A 16,100-nucleotide genomic window follows, 5' to 3' on the forward strand; every position below is an offset into this window, starting at 1 on the left:
GACTTTGTTTCAGTAAGCACATTTTTCTTATGGAGGTGAAACATGAACACAGAGCTTTGTGCTTGGAAGTAGCATTGCTCAAGGTTGGAGTAGATTGTCAGTTCTTAAACTCTGTGTTCAGCTTTATCCTAATTAAGTTCCAGTCTTAAACTTTAAAATTCTTTTTAGCTTCGTTAGCTGGGAATTGTGTATATTCAAAACCAAACAAGTTAATGTTCACCATGGGACGTGTACCTTAGTTTTGTTCTAAACAAGAGAAAGCTGGTATCTTCTCTGTCTGCCTACCCACTCACCCTACTCACTCTCAGTGATACCCCTCCTCTATCTTTATAACTGAACCCAAAGATCTTAAAGTAGAGCCTTGCGTTTTTTAAGAAACATAGCTAAAGCGTTTCACACCAGTTTATGGCTTTTAAACATAATTTCTCCAAAATCCTTAAATTGTTTTTATAGGCTCTGGATGTAGCATATCAGCAAGGGTTACTTTGTTTTCAAATTAGATCTTTTTAAAATGCCATTGGGAAAACAAGCTCTTTTTGCTTGGTTGATTGGTTTGGTTGGTGGTGGTTTTTCCGAATTTAAGTTAAAAATAATTAAGCAAATGTATTTCTGAAGTCATCAGAATTTATAATTCAAATAGCTGGCTTTCAGTTTTAGGGGTCCTGCACCTAACAGGTGCATGTTTCTGGTCTGTGATTCTTTACTTCAGCTCTTCTGGGAGGACAAGTAAAGGATAATACAGATAATAATTGCTTTAAGGTGGACGGGTAGGAAACTGTTACATTGTAGAGCTCCAAGAAGTTAGACTTGATGTTTTACTGTTCATGTAGTGAATGACCTGAAATGATTTTAAGTAGCTGTACGTGTCTCTAGGTGCATCTTAGTCCATTTTCAAAATGAAACTTAATTTGATTGATGTGGAAACTGAATTTATTATAAAAAGCATAGGCCAGAAAGGGTTTTTTAATATATCAGCTATTTGCCTTTGTTTAGAGCTTAAAATTTAAATCCTTTCTAGGTACATTGAGGCTTTACTATCTCCTTTTTCCTCCTTTCAGAGAAAAAATTAAAGGTTGGATTAAGGAGCAGGCGCATAAATTTGTAGAGCGTTATTTCAGTTCTGAGAACATGGATGGAAGCAACCCTGCACTAAATGTCCTTCAGAGACTTTGTGCTGCAACTGAACAACTCAACCTCCAGGTACTGTGTCCCATGCAGCTTGCTGATCCTTTCCAGTTTCTTCTGGAATCTCTTGCTGTTCCTTTCCTTGGTGACTCTCTGGTTTTCCATGGACTTAGCTATCATAGGTCAGCTTTTTAGCCAGACAGGTACCTTAGGCATCAACATTTCAACGGTCCCTTGACTTGGATACTCCATCATTTATCACTAAATGAACTATGACTCTCATCTTTGACTTTCTTACCTTCACATCCTGTTTTTCTTGACAAAGAAACATCGGAAATGTCCCTCAGCACATCTCCTCTTTAACTACAGGTACTAGAGTTGGTAGGGACCCTCCTTAATCCCTCTCCTCCTGGGGTCTGAGAGTAATTGGGGAGGTAGAAGTTTGTTAAACCTGTGTATATTTCATTTGATTCCTAGACTTTCTATATTTTTTATGTACATTGAGTGATTTGAGTAATACATGGTTTTGAAGAAATTGTCCATTTCACTCAGATTTTAAATGTATTAATATATAGCCATACCTGATACTCTTGTATGTCTTTTCATTTTGGTATTACAGCTCTTTTGTCTTTTTTTTTAATACATTTGTCAATTATGAAATTTTCTTTTTATGTTAGTATGGACTTTGGTTTTCTGTCATGAAATATTAACATTTTGTGAGAGAAAGGGGGAGAGAGTGTATGTATGTGTATGTAAGATCACAATTTCTAAGAAACTGTCAAGAATGTATCACCCCTTCCTCCTGCCCCCACCCCCACCCTCCCCACCCCACAGGCTGCCTGCCTTCTATTTTTAAAAGATGTTGAAAATGTATTCATTTCCTTTCAGGCAACTGGGATTGTACAGTTAGTGAGGACTGTTTAAATCAATATAGAAATACTGTTCCTAACTCTTTCAGGTGGATGGTGGAGCTGAGTGCCTTGTAGAAATCCGTAGCATAGTCTCAGAGTCAGATGTTTCATCATTTGAAATCCAGCATAGTGGATTTGTGAAGCAGCTGTTGCTTTATTTGACATCTAAAAGTGAAAAGGATGCTGTGAGCAGAGAGATCAGATTAAAGAGATTCCTTCATGTATTTTTTTCTTCTCCAGTAAGTTATCCAATGCTTGCATATCTTACTATAAGAATCATTGCTTGCTAATGTGTGTATTTTCATCCCAGTAGTAATTTCCTGTAGGTGTGAAGATAGCAAGCTAGAAACTTCACCGTAGTAGGAAACAAATTGGATTCCTTCATCTTTTCTATGTCAAGTAAACAGTAAAACAACAACATGGAAATTTAATGAAGCAAATGCCACAGTTTCTATCGTCTGTTAACTTGGGTCTTTGTGTTTTCCTTATGACAAGCCATTAATAGAGTCTCTTGTGAATGTATCTTATACTCAGTATGCTTTTATACATAGTGTAGTTTGCAATACATTTCTTAAAGGAAATACGGTTGACATAATGTAGCTAATGACATAAGGTAGAGTAGACATACATTTCCATTTTGTATATAAAACATAGTGCTAACAATTCCATTTAAGAGAACTTAGTCACCATTTACAATGTGGATTACAGGAGCAGAACCACAGAATGGCTCCCCTTCTTTGACCTTAGTAGGTGAGGGCAAGAAAGTAACTAACTAGTCTTGGACATACTGACTCTACACCGTCATACTTGTTTCCAGCTGTTCAAGAGGTAGCATCCCTTCGGAAACCTCTCTGGATCATCAGTGTAATTAGAGATTCATAAGATGGGCAGCAGTATTGGCTATAGTTTTATACCATGCTTAAGATAAAGTATAGGCCTGTAATCTCTTATTTGAAATTCCTTAGGACTGGATGTGTTTCAAGAGTTCTACAATACAGTATATATACCATATATGACCTGATATCCCCAGTGGATTCTAAATAGCACTCCATACACATGAAATGTTTTTGCAGCAAAATATATGAATATTCCTACTAAATATAGGTAAATAAATACTGCAAATAGCCTCATGTGTATCTGAGTCAAATTTTGCCACCAAATGATTTGTGTTTTGTTTATGAATATGGGATTGTGGGCCTGTAAAAAAAAAAGTGTCTTTATTGAAATAATTTATTTGGAAAACTTGTTCCAACAAATCCATCGAAAAGAGAAAAGAAAATAGATGAACAATTCTCTTGTAAAACTGCCTGTTAAGTTGTCTTGTTGAAGAGTGATCCATTTTTAAGAGGCCTTGCTTACCCTGTTGGTTTATTAATAACTTTAGCTTCCTGGAGAAGAGCCCATTGGAAGAGTGGAACCAGTGGGTAATGCACCTTTGTTGGCGTTAGTTCACAAGATGAACAACTGCCTCAGCCAGATGGAACAATTTCCAGTCAAAGTGCATGACTTCCCCAGTGGAAATGGGACGGGAGGCAGGTAAGGATCATTGCCTGGGTATGCCCTTGCCTTTGGACTTGGTGCTTGCTTTTTTGGAGAGTGGAAAGAGGTCTGGAAACACTGTCATGTGCCTGAAGAACATTTCAGCTGTAATGAGTGAAGAAATTGAATACTCTAAAAAGTGAATAATATACTTTGTATCTTTTTAATCATCATGTGTCTTAAACATGATGTTTTGGAAATAAACCATTGACTTTGTTGGCAGCTTCTAATAGGCTTAGTTTTCCTTAAATTGACAAACTTAATATATAAGGCTTTTCTTCAAAATGTTTGCATTCTGCGAAATAAGGTGATTTCATATGTGATGTAAGTGGTTATAACACTTGGTATTTTGATGGGTTTTAAGAAACATTTATTTTGGAGTTTTACTGTTTCAATAAAACTTTTTTTTCCCCATAATGTAGTTTTAAAAACATTTAAAATTTTGATTGAATTAAAAATAAGCTTTATTGGCTAGATAAAGCAATTGGTATGGACTAGGATTTTTTCTGCTTTCAAATTTAATGTAGAGTGTGGTATTCAGTTTTGATCATTATACTGTCCTGGAAGTTTTTCCGAAATAAGGGGACATTTTCAGTTGTGCTTGAGAAAACAATGAAGTTTTTTCACTTTCACTAAAATTTGTATAAAGTACGTGTTTACATTTGTATATATCAGTATAATGGAATATTCTTTACTATTTCCGTATTTCCCAGTGGAACCTTACAGATTAACTGTGTTTTGAGCTTGTTTTTATCTTACTCTCCAGCCCTTCTCAGAAATGAGCAATTAAATATTACTAGATTTAGACTGGTGTAGCTATTAAACTGCTTCATTCAAAGGAATATAGTAAAGTAAAATTTTAAGGTTAATTTTTAAAGTAGATTTGTAGCTGAAATCTTATTAAAGCAAAAAATAAAGTTTTTTGTTTTTAAAAAGAATTTAGGCAATGGCAAAATATTGTAGAAGTGAGCGTGCTCACATAGTTGAGGAATTTTTATTTCAGGGAAATGATTAAATCTCAGTGGTGAAGTATCTTTGCTCAGGTGGATTCATGGTGGAAGATTGAATGTTGGTTTTTTGTTTTTCTTATGCATGTGTTCACACCCTCTTATTTCCTATTTTAGTAAATTTTTATCCTATTTTAGAAAACTTTTACTAAATACCTTGAATTGTTGTCTTTGCCATTTATGTCACCAGTAAGTGCATGCTTGCTTTGTGCCTTAAGTGCAGTTTGTATTATGTTGCTTTTGAATTAATTGTGTTGGTTTTGAAAATAGTAGAATAACTTTTTTTTCACAAATTATCTTGAGCTTTTCTCTCAACAGAGGATCACAGGCTTTAAAATTTTTCAACACACATCAGTTGAAATGCCAGTTACAAAGACATCCAGACTGTGCAAATGTGAAGCAGTGGAAGGGAGGACCTGTCAAGATTGATCCCTTAGCTTTGGTACAAGCTATTGAAAGATACCTTGTGGTTAGAGGTACTTTACATACATGAATATCGTGTATTTTTGTGTGTGTGCATTTGGGGTGAAATTAGTATTAAGAGCTATATAAATCACTTACCCACTGCCACTTCTGTTAAGACCTAGCATCAGTACCTTGTGTTGCCATCAGTATATTATTAGTAGCATGTAGAAATATGTTAAACTTTGTAGGGATTGACTGCTGACTTGGATGGGAATGTAGTAGAAATGACATTTTGTGTTTGACAGTTTTCTTAGATCATCTATCTGCTTCATAGATCAAAGTGTATGTTTTTCTAGGAATATGCTGGTTTAGCCACTATATGCAGGCTTTTCTTTGCCATGTGGAATTGCTAGAGTTTAACAGCCTTCTTGGGTCCTTAGGGTATGGAAGAGTAAGAGAAGATGATGAGGACAGTGATGATGATGGCTCTGATGAGGAAATCGACGAGTCTCTGGTAAGATGCTGTTCCTACCATGTTGTAATGGAGGAAGTTCAGGGCCCAAAGCTTAATTGGGTTTCTTTCTCCTTTATTCAGGCTGCTCAGTTCTTAAATTCAGGAAATGTCAGACACAGGCTGCAATTCTACATCGGAGAACATTTGCTGCCATATAACATGACTGTGTACCAGGCGGTGCGGCAGTTCAGTATACAGGCTGAAGATGAAAGGGAGTCCACAGATGATGAGAGCAATCCTCTAGGAAGAGCTGGCATTTGGACGAAGACTCACACAATATGGCAAGTCTGAGAATGATTTTGTTTGGTTTTTCATCGACTTCGATACTGTTCATGTGTTCTGGAATTCATGTTAAGGGCTGGCTCGCAGAAGGAGAGGGGACCCTAAACCCTAAGACAAAAATGTCTCCATAACATGATGTTCCTTTAGGTAACAGGACGGTTTTAATCTCTCAGCCCTTAGAGGCATTTGGATGCAGCTTCCTGCAGTGTTTGTGAATGTCTGCTACTTAGTTGAAGGAAGAGAACTGACCTTTTCAGAACCTCCCCTGGAGTTTCAGGTGGCCCCCTCCCAGGATGGCGGTCTCCCTGCATTCTCTTAGAGGAAGCAGTGCTATTGGTAATCTCCAAATCTGTATGTAGGGAGAGAGGATAGACTTCGTGGAGTTCTTCTGGTAATTTTGTGGTGTCTGTGGCTTTCACTTTGGTGTCATCGAATAATTTGCAGTTTTAAACTCTAACTTTGGTTTACATACTCTCCTGTCACTTTAGGTACAAACCAGTGAGAGAGGATGAAGAAAGTAGTAAAGATTGTGTTGGTGGTAAAAGAGGAAGAGCCCAAACAGCTCCAACAAAAACTTCTCCTAGAAATGCAAAAAAACATGATGAGTTATGGCATGGTAAGTTGACATATGATGGGGAAAACAGATTGCCATGGGGCAGTATTCTTTATCCTCAAGGTTTTAAAGGAGTGGTTTATATCTAGTAGTAAAATCTTTCAGTATAATTTACAAAAAATGAAATAACCACAGATGATTGCTTTTTATCAAACCCTTCACTTTAGTGTCTGAAAAATGAAAAATTAAGTATCTGCAAAATTAAATTTGGGAAGAAAGTTGGAGAAAATGCTTAGATTCTTTTCCATGAAAAATTCATGTTCTTCATGAAGGCTATAAGACAAATTTTATTAATAGAACACATTCATTAAAGAAGAATCTTGTTGTTAGTGAGTTGACCCTCAATTTTTATTGTTTTCATTAATAATAATATAATTTAACAATTATAGGAGGAATCAAAAGTTTGCCAGGTAATAATGACTACAGAATGTAGTAGTGCCTCCACCTGACCTGTTTTCCTTTGTAGTATTCTTCCAGTATGATTTTGTTCATTTCCTCCTCTCTTTAATATAGTAAAAATGCTTGGCATTAGATCTTACTACATTGATGGACAGTGACTGTAATGTGGTATGTGGGGGGCACTTGCTAATAGGGGGAGTCTACGGTACATTAATGATATAAAAAAAAATGCTTCGCATTAGGCTACAGCATCATTCCGTACAGAACTGAGAACTAGCCCCATCAGGGATTTCCAAACACTGATGTCAGGTGAAGGAATTTTCCCTGGTCCACAGAAGGAAGGGCATTATGGCAATTTTTTTTCCATAAAGCTAAATTTATTCTATTTAAAAGGGTCCTTATTGGGATTTTCTGTTTTCAGTGTTAATTGCTCTTCTATGCAGTAATAGTGCTGTGATTTTTAATTGTTTTTCTTGTTAAAAGTAAATGGTAATAGTATCAGTCCCTCACTTAAAAAAAAAAAAAAAAAGAAAGAAATGCTATTAGGAAAATCTTAAGAGCAAAGGAACCACAGATCCTACTTGGAAACGTCAACAGTCTATGCTGCCCTAAGCCTTGGAATATATAATCTCTCTAAATCAGATTTATAATTTGGGAGTATTTGTCATTTTATATGAGCATTTTAGGCTAGATATAAAAAAAAATCCAGGAAATTTCTGTAATAGTGAACTTAAATGTTTTGTCTTTATTCTTCTCTAACCATTTTGTTAGCTGTTGTTTTTGTTTTAAAGGAGAAATGCAAATTAGTTTTTATCCTTTATAATAGTTAATTGGGTAGAGGAGGAAAATTGAAATTTTCATAAGCTTAAATGACTTATATATAAGATAAAAAGATGTTCAAGCTGTCAATACTCTACTAACAAGTTACCAAGCATTAAGTCTTAACTTGTGGTTACTATTTTAGCTTTGATGATATGACACTTCACTGGCTTTGTTCAAAATTTAACTTTGATCTTTGCTTTCTAGATGGAGTGTGTCCCTCAGTATCAAATCCTTTAGAGGTTTACCTCATACCTACGCCACCTGAAAATATAACTTTTGAAGACCCATCATTAGATGTGATTCTTCTTTTAAGAGTTTTGCATGCCATCAGTCGATACTGGTATTACTTGTATGACGTGAGTAATGTTCCCTACTTGTGAGGTTTTCCATGATGTGTTATGACATATACTATAGTGTATATCAGGGATTGGTGAATTTCCTGTTTTACTAGAATCAGAAACACTGATTCAGTGAAATCCAGGGACCCCTACCCCAGTGAAGTACAATGTATTAGTGGGAACCTCTCACCCACTTTTTTTTCCTGACCTACGTTCTTGAATTAGTTTTCTTTGTCAGACTTGTAAAATTTTCTCTATCTGAAAATTTATTAAATGACTATTGAATGTGAATTTAAAAGTTAAAATTTTTGAGGTATATTTAATCAAAAGTTCATTTATCTAAGTTATGATACAAAATAAAATGTTGGGTGAAAGGTGAATGCTGCCTTTGATGTTTATGTAATGTAGGGAAGAATGGAGAAATTGGAGTTGGCCTTTGGAAAACATAAGCTGCCACATCAATGATGAATTTTGTACCAGTGGCCCCATGGGGGTGTTGGGGTGTCCTACTCTACATCACACAGATTATCATTTAGTTTGGGAGGCACCAGTGGGAGCTGTATTTTTATGTTGGAAACCACGGGAAATCTAGGCACTCTGCATATGTATCTGGGAATAAAGGAAGAGATAGTGAATATAAGCTAGATGTTTTACTACATGTAGACTTCTATTTTTTTCCTTTTTTAAAAATACTTTACAGAATGCAGTGTGCAAGGAGATTATTCCGACTGGTGAATTTATTAACAGTAAGTTGACAGCAAAAGCAAATAGGCAGCTTCAAGATCCGTTAGTAATCATGACAGGAAACATCCCAACGTGGCTTACTGAGCTGGGAAAAACCTGGTAAGACAGTTATTTCTGTAGTGCTGGTCTTGGAAGCATGAGCATTGTGATAATCTTTATATGTTTTGTTACAATAATCTAGTCTTCAGTGAATCTGTTTAAATGTGTATGGTAATATTGCCATGTTTGATCACAGCTTGCTTAATGGTGTAGCTTTATCATGCAAACAGACTGGGCAAACGGGCTGGTACTGGCTCTACTTGATGGCATGTATTATACATGTGAAACAGGAACATACACAACGATATTTGACTGAGGAGATTAAAATCCTCTGCCTTCATAAACTTGAACTCCGGAAGTGTAGTTGGTTAATTCTCTGAGCCTTTGGGGTCCAGATCTACGTTCTCAGAGACTGTAGGAGTGCACCAGTCAATATAATAATCAGTGTCACATGTGGCTATTCACATTTGCATCGATAAAGACTAAGTAAAATTAGCAATGGAGTGTTAGGCTTACCTCACTCTCCCATGGCTGCCTGCGCTCTGTGGAATAGACATTGGACATGCGGATCAACACAGGATGTGCTTTTGGCAGCTCTGTGTCAAGAGCTACCAAAATTGTGCCTCCAAGGCAGTAGGGTTTATGCTTCCGGTTACTGCAGGACTCATTTTTTGAAATGAGCAGCTGCCTTTTGGCAGGTTTACGTGACTTTTAGAAGTGCCAAAGCTGGCAGGAAAATCATGAACCAGTAAAGCCATTAATTCTGTTATCATGGTATCATGAAGTGTCATGATTGACTTTAAAATTTAGCCTTTGCTAATCATGTTATACTTCCTAAAGGTCTTTGGGTAGATTAAAAATGATCTTGGATGGACTTGGTTAAAGTGTAGGATTTTAATAGTTGAATTTCATATTTCACAGTGGGAAACTATTTAATGCATTATAACTTGATCACTTAGAGTTTTCATACACAAATTATGGAAATTCCTCAAAATTAGTTTCCCTAGACCATTTTTATTGGTTACATTTGTAATTAGTATTCTGTATCATATCAAAAGTCATTTCTAATACAGGGTTTTTTATGGTTTGTGATTCTAACTCAGATAATAAATTTGTATCACATCTTTTTACAGCCCATTTTTCTTCCCTTTTGATACCCGGCAAATGCTTTTCTATGTAACTGCATTTGATCGGGACCGAGCAATGCAAAGGTTACTTGATACCAACCCAGAAATCAACCAGTCTGATTCTCAAGATAGCAGAGTTGCACCTAGATTGGATAGAAAAAAAGTAAGTTTCTCCCCAAAATATTTAAAGATAAATCAAACTGAGCTTTTCAAAATAATGGAAAAACTAGAAATGTGGTGCATTTTGGTATGCCAATTGGTTTAGAGTCCTATCTTAGTTATAGCCATCTCTTTGCTATCTTTTTTTTAATCATCTGTGTTAGCCATATTTTCCTGTCAATCTCTTAGAACTGGGCTGGCTGTGATTTCTTGTTCTTCCTCTAGAAAGAGTCCTTTTTCCCAGTTTTTGAAATAATTTCTACAATCCTGTTTTTTTGCCGTAACTCTTGTGCTAGAAAAATCTTGTCTTCTCTTACCAAGGCTTTTCTAAGTTAGGCACTCAAAAAACTGTAGCCTCACTTTTTATAATTGATCCCTTAAGCAGTAGGTGGAATTAATCAGATCCGCTTTATTCCCTTAGCAAATCACTCCAGTCAAAACGACTGAAACAAAATCCTTGAAGTGTTTCATGTCGCTAGACCAGTCAGTCCCTGCTGCTGACTTACCCTCTGTGCTCCGAATTCTTGCCCCCACATTCACAGCTGTCAGCCACACTGCCCAGAGCCATTCCATCTGAGTCACTGTGCTGTCCTTCTGACACTCCACTGCTTTTTACTTAGGCCTTCTCTTTTTACCTTCCCCTTTCTTGCTGAGGATTCTTACTCATTCCTGTCATCCTGAAACCTTTATCTCCAAGTCTCTTCAGAGCCATTAATGACATAAAAAGGGGTAGAAGGAATGAGAAGTAAAAAAACAACAACACTGTACTTGTGAAAAAAGGAATAAAGGAAGCCTTGTTAGTCTTACCTTTATTTGTATCATTAAGATTCCATAGACAGAGATAATAGGAGGTGTTGGTAGAATTGAAAATGTAACAGGACCTTTCTCATCCCTATGAATCTCATTAGAGACCTTTGTTGTAGTGCTTGTAGGGTCTCTGCAGCTCAGAGTCCATAGGTTTCAGCTCACCTGTCTCACCTGCCACCCCCATATCTACTTCTCCACCATTTAAACCTTAGGTGTACCCAGGGAGATTTCATGAAGCTGCAGCCCTGAATTTCACTAATGTTTGTCAGAGTTACAGAGATTCATTCTTCTCCATCTTGAATTTTCTGAATTTGCCATGGGCTCAAGATAAAAGTTACACTTAAATCTAGCTTTTAACCATGTATGCCAGGATGCTGTATTTGTCACAATGCAGCTATTTATTAACCTTTTCTGAGGTATTCTTTTAAAGAAGTACTTTTATAACAGTTGAATTTTTATTTCTTTTGCACTTAGAAATGCCACCTATTTATTTAAGTGACATGTGAGCATAGTTTCCTCACAGTTGTGCTTTGTCTTGTTAGCGTACTGTGAACAGAGAGGAGCTGCTCAAACAAGCGGAGTCTGTGATGCAGGATCTTGGCAGCTCTCGGGCCATGTTAGAAATCCAGTATGAAAATGAGGTGAGCTGCTGAGTCTGTTGATGGTTTTTAGCTTGGCATGTGCCTTTGGTAAGATGTCAGTAGAATTTATTCTCCCTATGAAATTCTAAAAGGCAACTGGAAACCTTATCTGAAAATTTGAGATATGCTCTGTTTTCCTTTGAATCATCTAAGTTCTTTTTTGTTCAAGATTAAACTGTATGTTAAAAGACAGTTTTCCTTTTCTGGCAGAAGAGCAAATGTTTGTATAATCTTTAGGTTGGTAAAGTGAAAGGATGTTCTAAGCATAACTTTCAAAATGTTTGAAATGCTTTTTTTAAAAATCAGGCTTACTGATTACATAATAAACTCACACTTTTAAGATGTACAGTTCTAAGAATTGACAAATGTATGCAGTCTATAATCAATGCCACATCAAAATGAAGAAAAACATCCCATCGCCCCAAAACATTCTCTTAGAACTTTCAGTCAGTCTCCACCTTCCCCCAAGTCCCTCGCAGTCATTGGTCTGTTTCCTGTCCATATAGTTTTATTCTTTGTACAATATCATAATAAATGGGATTATATAGTATAGAGCCATTTGTGTTACACCGTCACTTAGTATAGTGCTTTTGAGATTCATCTGTATTAAATGTATCATTTCATTACTTTTATTTTTAATACTGAATAATAGAGTCTGTGTTACGGCTATACCATGTTAGGTTTATCTCACCACCAGTTAATGCATACTTGAGTTACTCTCCAGTTTTTGGGTGTTATGAATAGTGCTGTAGTGAACATTAGTGAGCAAGTCTTTGTGTAAATGTGTTTTTATTTTCTTGGGTAAATAATTTAGGATTGAATTGCTAAGTCACTTAGCTATATTTTAACATGACATGGAATACCAAATGGGTTCCAAAGTCACTGTCCCATTTTACATTCCCATTAGTGATGCAGTATGAGTTTCAGTTTTTTCATATGCTCAACAGTACTTAGTTACTATCAGTCTTTTTTAGTTTTTTTCTAGTGGATTTATAGTGGTATCTCATTGATTCTTTTCCCTATCAGAGAAATGCAAATAAACACAGAACATCATAATTGTAGACCATTCATTTATCTTTCTTGGAGACCTGTCCAAGGATTCTACTCCTTCATTGGGCCATTTTGTTTTATCATTGAGTTAACAGTTCTTCACATAGTCTGGATAGAAGTCCTTTATGAGATAAATAAGTGTTTTTTAAATACTTTCCTCTAGTCTGATTTATCTTTTCATTGCCTTATAAAATGTCTTTTGAATAGAAGTTTTAAATTTTTGTAAAATCCAATTGTTTTTTCTTGTTTGTGATTTCTGTATCCCAAGAATTTTTTTCTAACCCAAAAGTCTCAAGATTTTCTCCTGGGTGTTTTTCTAGAAGTTTTATAGTTTTAGCTCTTACATTTAGACCTGTGATCCGTTTTGAGTTAATTTTTACATATGGTGTAAAAGTAAGGGCAAAGGTCCTTTTTTTCCTTCAACATGAGCTCTTCAGTTTATTTGAAAAGACCAACTTTCCCCATTGAAGTGAAGTATCTTATTAACCTTTGTTGAAAATCATGTGATAATGACTATTAGGATCTCTTTCTGGATTTTTTGTTCTTTTTTGTTAGTCTACACTATGTTGAAAACTGTATATTTATAGTCAGAGTTAAAATCAGTGTGAGTCCTCCGACTTGGTTTTTCTTTTTCTGAGTTGTTTGGTTATTCTCAATCCTATTTCCCTATAAATTTTAGAATCAGCTTGTGAGTACAAAAAGTCCTCACAGCGTATTGATTAGAATTGTGTTGAATCTTGATCAGTTTGGGAGAAAATTTACATTTACAGTATTGAGTCTTCCAATTTATGAACACAATGTAGCCTTCCATTTATTGAGGTCTTTTATTTCTCTCAGTATTGCTTTGTAACTTTAGTCTAAAGGTCTTTCACGTACATACTTTGTTAAGTTTCTACCCAAATATTTCATATTTTTTGATGGTGTTGAAAATGACCCTGTTCTCCCATTTTAATTTCTATTTGCTTTTATAGAAATACAGTTGATTTTGGTATATTGATCTTATATTTTGTGACCTTGATAAACTTAATTAGTTCTAATAACTTTTCAACAGATTATTCAGGATTATTGGAGAATGAGGGCTTGGGAAACCTTTCTGTAAATATTTCAGGCTTTGTGGGCCAGAGCTATACAATCTCCATCACTGCTCTGTTTCACCTTTGTACAAGCATGACAGTGGCTGTAGACAGTATGTATATGAATGAGCATGACTGTTCCTTTAGAACTTGATCATCACTGAAATTGGAGGTTCGTATAATTTTCTCACGTTGTAAAATATTCAAGACTTTTTTCAGCCATTAGAATTGTAAAAATGATTCTTAACTTAAAGACCATACGAGAATGGAGAGGGCTAGGGCTGTAGCTTGTCAACCCATGTTGTAGACTGTCTTGTCATCTGTGAAAAAAGACAGCTTAGTTTTATATTCTTTCTAATCTTCATCTTTTATTTCTTTTAAGAAGCTTTTAAACAGCTGGGATAGCACACCAGAAGATTCAAGTAATGATTTTCTGTGTGTATGAACTCTGAAGTTTTGAGTCTCTTGGGGATACTTTCCTTCCTCCTGCCCCTAATTTATTTTAAAACAAAACTTTGGAGTGTTTGGACTTCTGAAACTCCTATGGACATAAAATGTTCAAACCTCCTTTAACACTGATTGTAAGGGCTAATAACCACTCTAAACCACCCCCCCTCCACTGTTCTTATCTATAAAATGTGGGTTATGACTATTGTGAGTTACGTCAAGTTGTGACTGTTTTGATTCATGTGAAGGGTTAGAACAATGCCTGGCTCATGGTAAGTACATGGTAATATCCACAATCTTAGCTGTAGTTATGCAGGTAATCTTAATCGACTGATTTTTCATCATTTCTTAAACATTTTCTCATCATTAAGACTTGAAAAGTTAACGGAGTTAAGAGTCAACTTAATTCAGTCATCAAAATTAAATTTTTAAGTACTTGTGTACTGAGGTGTATGGCATGTCAGGGATCCAGGTTATGGCAGAGTTCCTGCATTGAAAGGATTGCAACACAGCTGGGAAGACAGGACAAAGGTGCAAACAGGTGTTGCAAATGGGTGGCATAGGTACCAAGTGAATGAGGCTTTCAGACAAAGATGACTGTCCCAGGAGTGTGTGAGGGAAGCCATGAGGAGAAGTAAGACCTTAAGTTATACCTTAATGGAAGACAGAAGATTGAAGGGACCAACGGATGTGACTTGAGCAAAGGATTGGGCTTGGTGGTGAGTGGCAGAGTGAATGACTGCCCTGGAAGTGATGAGAGGGAGGGGAGGGGAAGGGGAGGCTTTGACTGCTGGGGTAAGAAATTGGGTCTTCTTTTGACTCTACCCTGATCATGCCTTGTTGCCCAGAGGATACAGTTCTTATATTTTATATGCCCAAATTTTATTTATAAAATGGCAAGACCTTTGCTCTAGCCAACTTGGCCTGCTTAGTTTGTTTAAACATGCTTTCTACTTTTTTACTCCTCATTTTTTTTTTTTGGCCAAGAATATCTTTTCTCTCTTACCCTTCATGAGTCTGTTCAGAACACATCTTACGTGGAACCTGAACAAGTTCAGAATAGCATCACACTGTTCTAAGGGTCAGGATTGACTTGCTGATACAGAAATCATGATTTTATGATCTTCATCAATGGGTCTTAACCTATTGACTCTGAAAAGGAGTCTAGGAACCAGCTTCATTGGGGAAAAGGGGTTTGGAGGAGTGCTTGCTTCATATATGCACAGAGCCTCACATTGTAAATCACACTCAACCATACAAGGCAGCCGGTGGTCATCAGGAAGACTTCTGACTAGCTCTGGAATCCTAACCCTAGTGTCAAATCAAAATGGGCTCCATCTCAAGTAGGGATGATATTGGTAAGCCAGGGGAGAACTAAAGCTGTCTCTGGGTTCAGAATGTCACCCAAGCCAGGGATTGGGGCTGCCAGTGACCCAGCCTCCTGGATGGTGACAGGTTAAGAACATGGAATGTGGCACCTGGTGCCACCACTTACTAGCTGGGTAAAGATAGCAAGTTAGGTAAACTCCTCAATGAGATCTCAACAAGGAGCATAAGAAATATACCTGCCTCATTGTTTGTTACAATGGTTAAATGAGCTTAAATGGGTAAAACACTTAGGATAGTGTCACGTGGTGAGTGCTGATATATATAAATGTTATCATTTGAAAGAAATAGACTTTCAAAGTTAGACAAGTTGTCAGACTTTTTAGTGTTTCTGTGTTTTTGTTCCTGGAGCTTTATGCTTTCTTAAAAAACAAGAAGCAAACCAAAATACCTACCTTTTCTGTGGAGTGACTGGGTAGAGCAAAGATTCCTGAAAAGGTCAGATTGATCTGCAGGGCTGCCGGGTCAGCCCAAGGTAGGGCTGAATTGCCAGAGCAGACCCAGCCTGGTCCTTCCGCTCTCACAGACCCTTGGTGTCACAGAGACAGCAATAGCCGTGCCATTTAGTACTGTGAGTTAAGGCTGTGTTACCTTTAGAAATAACAGTATTTGGACAAAGGCAGTAAGTAGACTGATCTGACCTGTGATTTCTTACGTTGGAGAGAATTAACT

The 16,100-nt window shown here is 36.5% G+C and overlaps 1 protein-coding gene across 18 annotated transcripts in view; it reads left to right on the forward strand.

The window, feature by feature from the left end:
* Positions 1-16,100, forward strand: part of TRIP12 (thyroid hormone receptor interactor 12) — a 146,096-nt gene that overhangs the window by 114,554 nt on the left and 15,442 nt on the right. For 13 of the 18 annotated variants that reach the window (XM_057503462.1, XM_057503460.1, XM_057503459.1 and 10 more), the window contains 11 exons: positions 1,059-1,200; positions 2,084-2,275; positions 3,421-3,572; positions 4,886-5,058; positions 5,428-5,501; positions 5,583-5,782; positions 6,272-6,399; positions 7,822-7,973; positions 8,656-8,798; positions 9,872-10,028; positions 11,374-11,472. In XM_057503462.1, coding sequence (XP_057359445.1) covers positions 1,059-1,200; positions 2,084-2,275; positions 3,421-3,572; positions 4,886-5,058; positions 5,428-5,501; positions 5,583-5,782; positions 6,272-6,399; positions 7,822-7,973; positions 8,656-8,798; positions 9,872-10,028; positions 11,374-11,472 — 1,612 coding nt within the window. The remainder of the gene's footprint in view (positions 1-1,058; positions 1,201-2,083; positions 2,276-3,420; positions 3,573-4,885; positions 5,059-5,427; positions 5,502-5,582; positions 5,783-6,271; positions 6,400-7,821; positions 7,974-8,655; positions 8,799-9,871; positions 10,029-11,373; positions 11,473-16,100) is intronic. The other 5 variants (XM_057503465.1, XM_057503466.1, XM_057503471.1 and 2 more) reach the window with 1 other exon arrangement.

The sequence above is a fragment of the Manis pentadactyla genome, chromosome 6, assembly GCF_030020395.1.
Source record: "Manis pentadactyla isolate mManPen7 chromosome 6, mManPen7.hap1, whole genome shotgun sequence".
Taxonomy (NCBI): Eukaryota; Metazoa; Chordata; class Mammalia; order Pholidota; family Manidae; genus Manis; species Manis pentadactyla.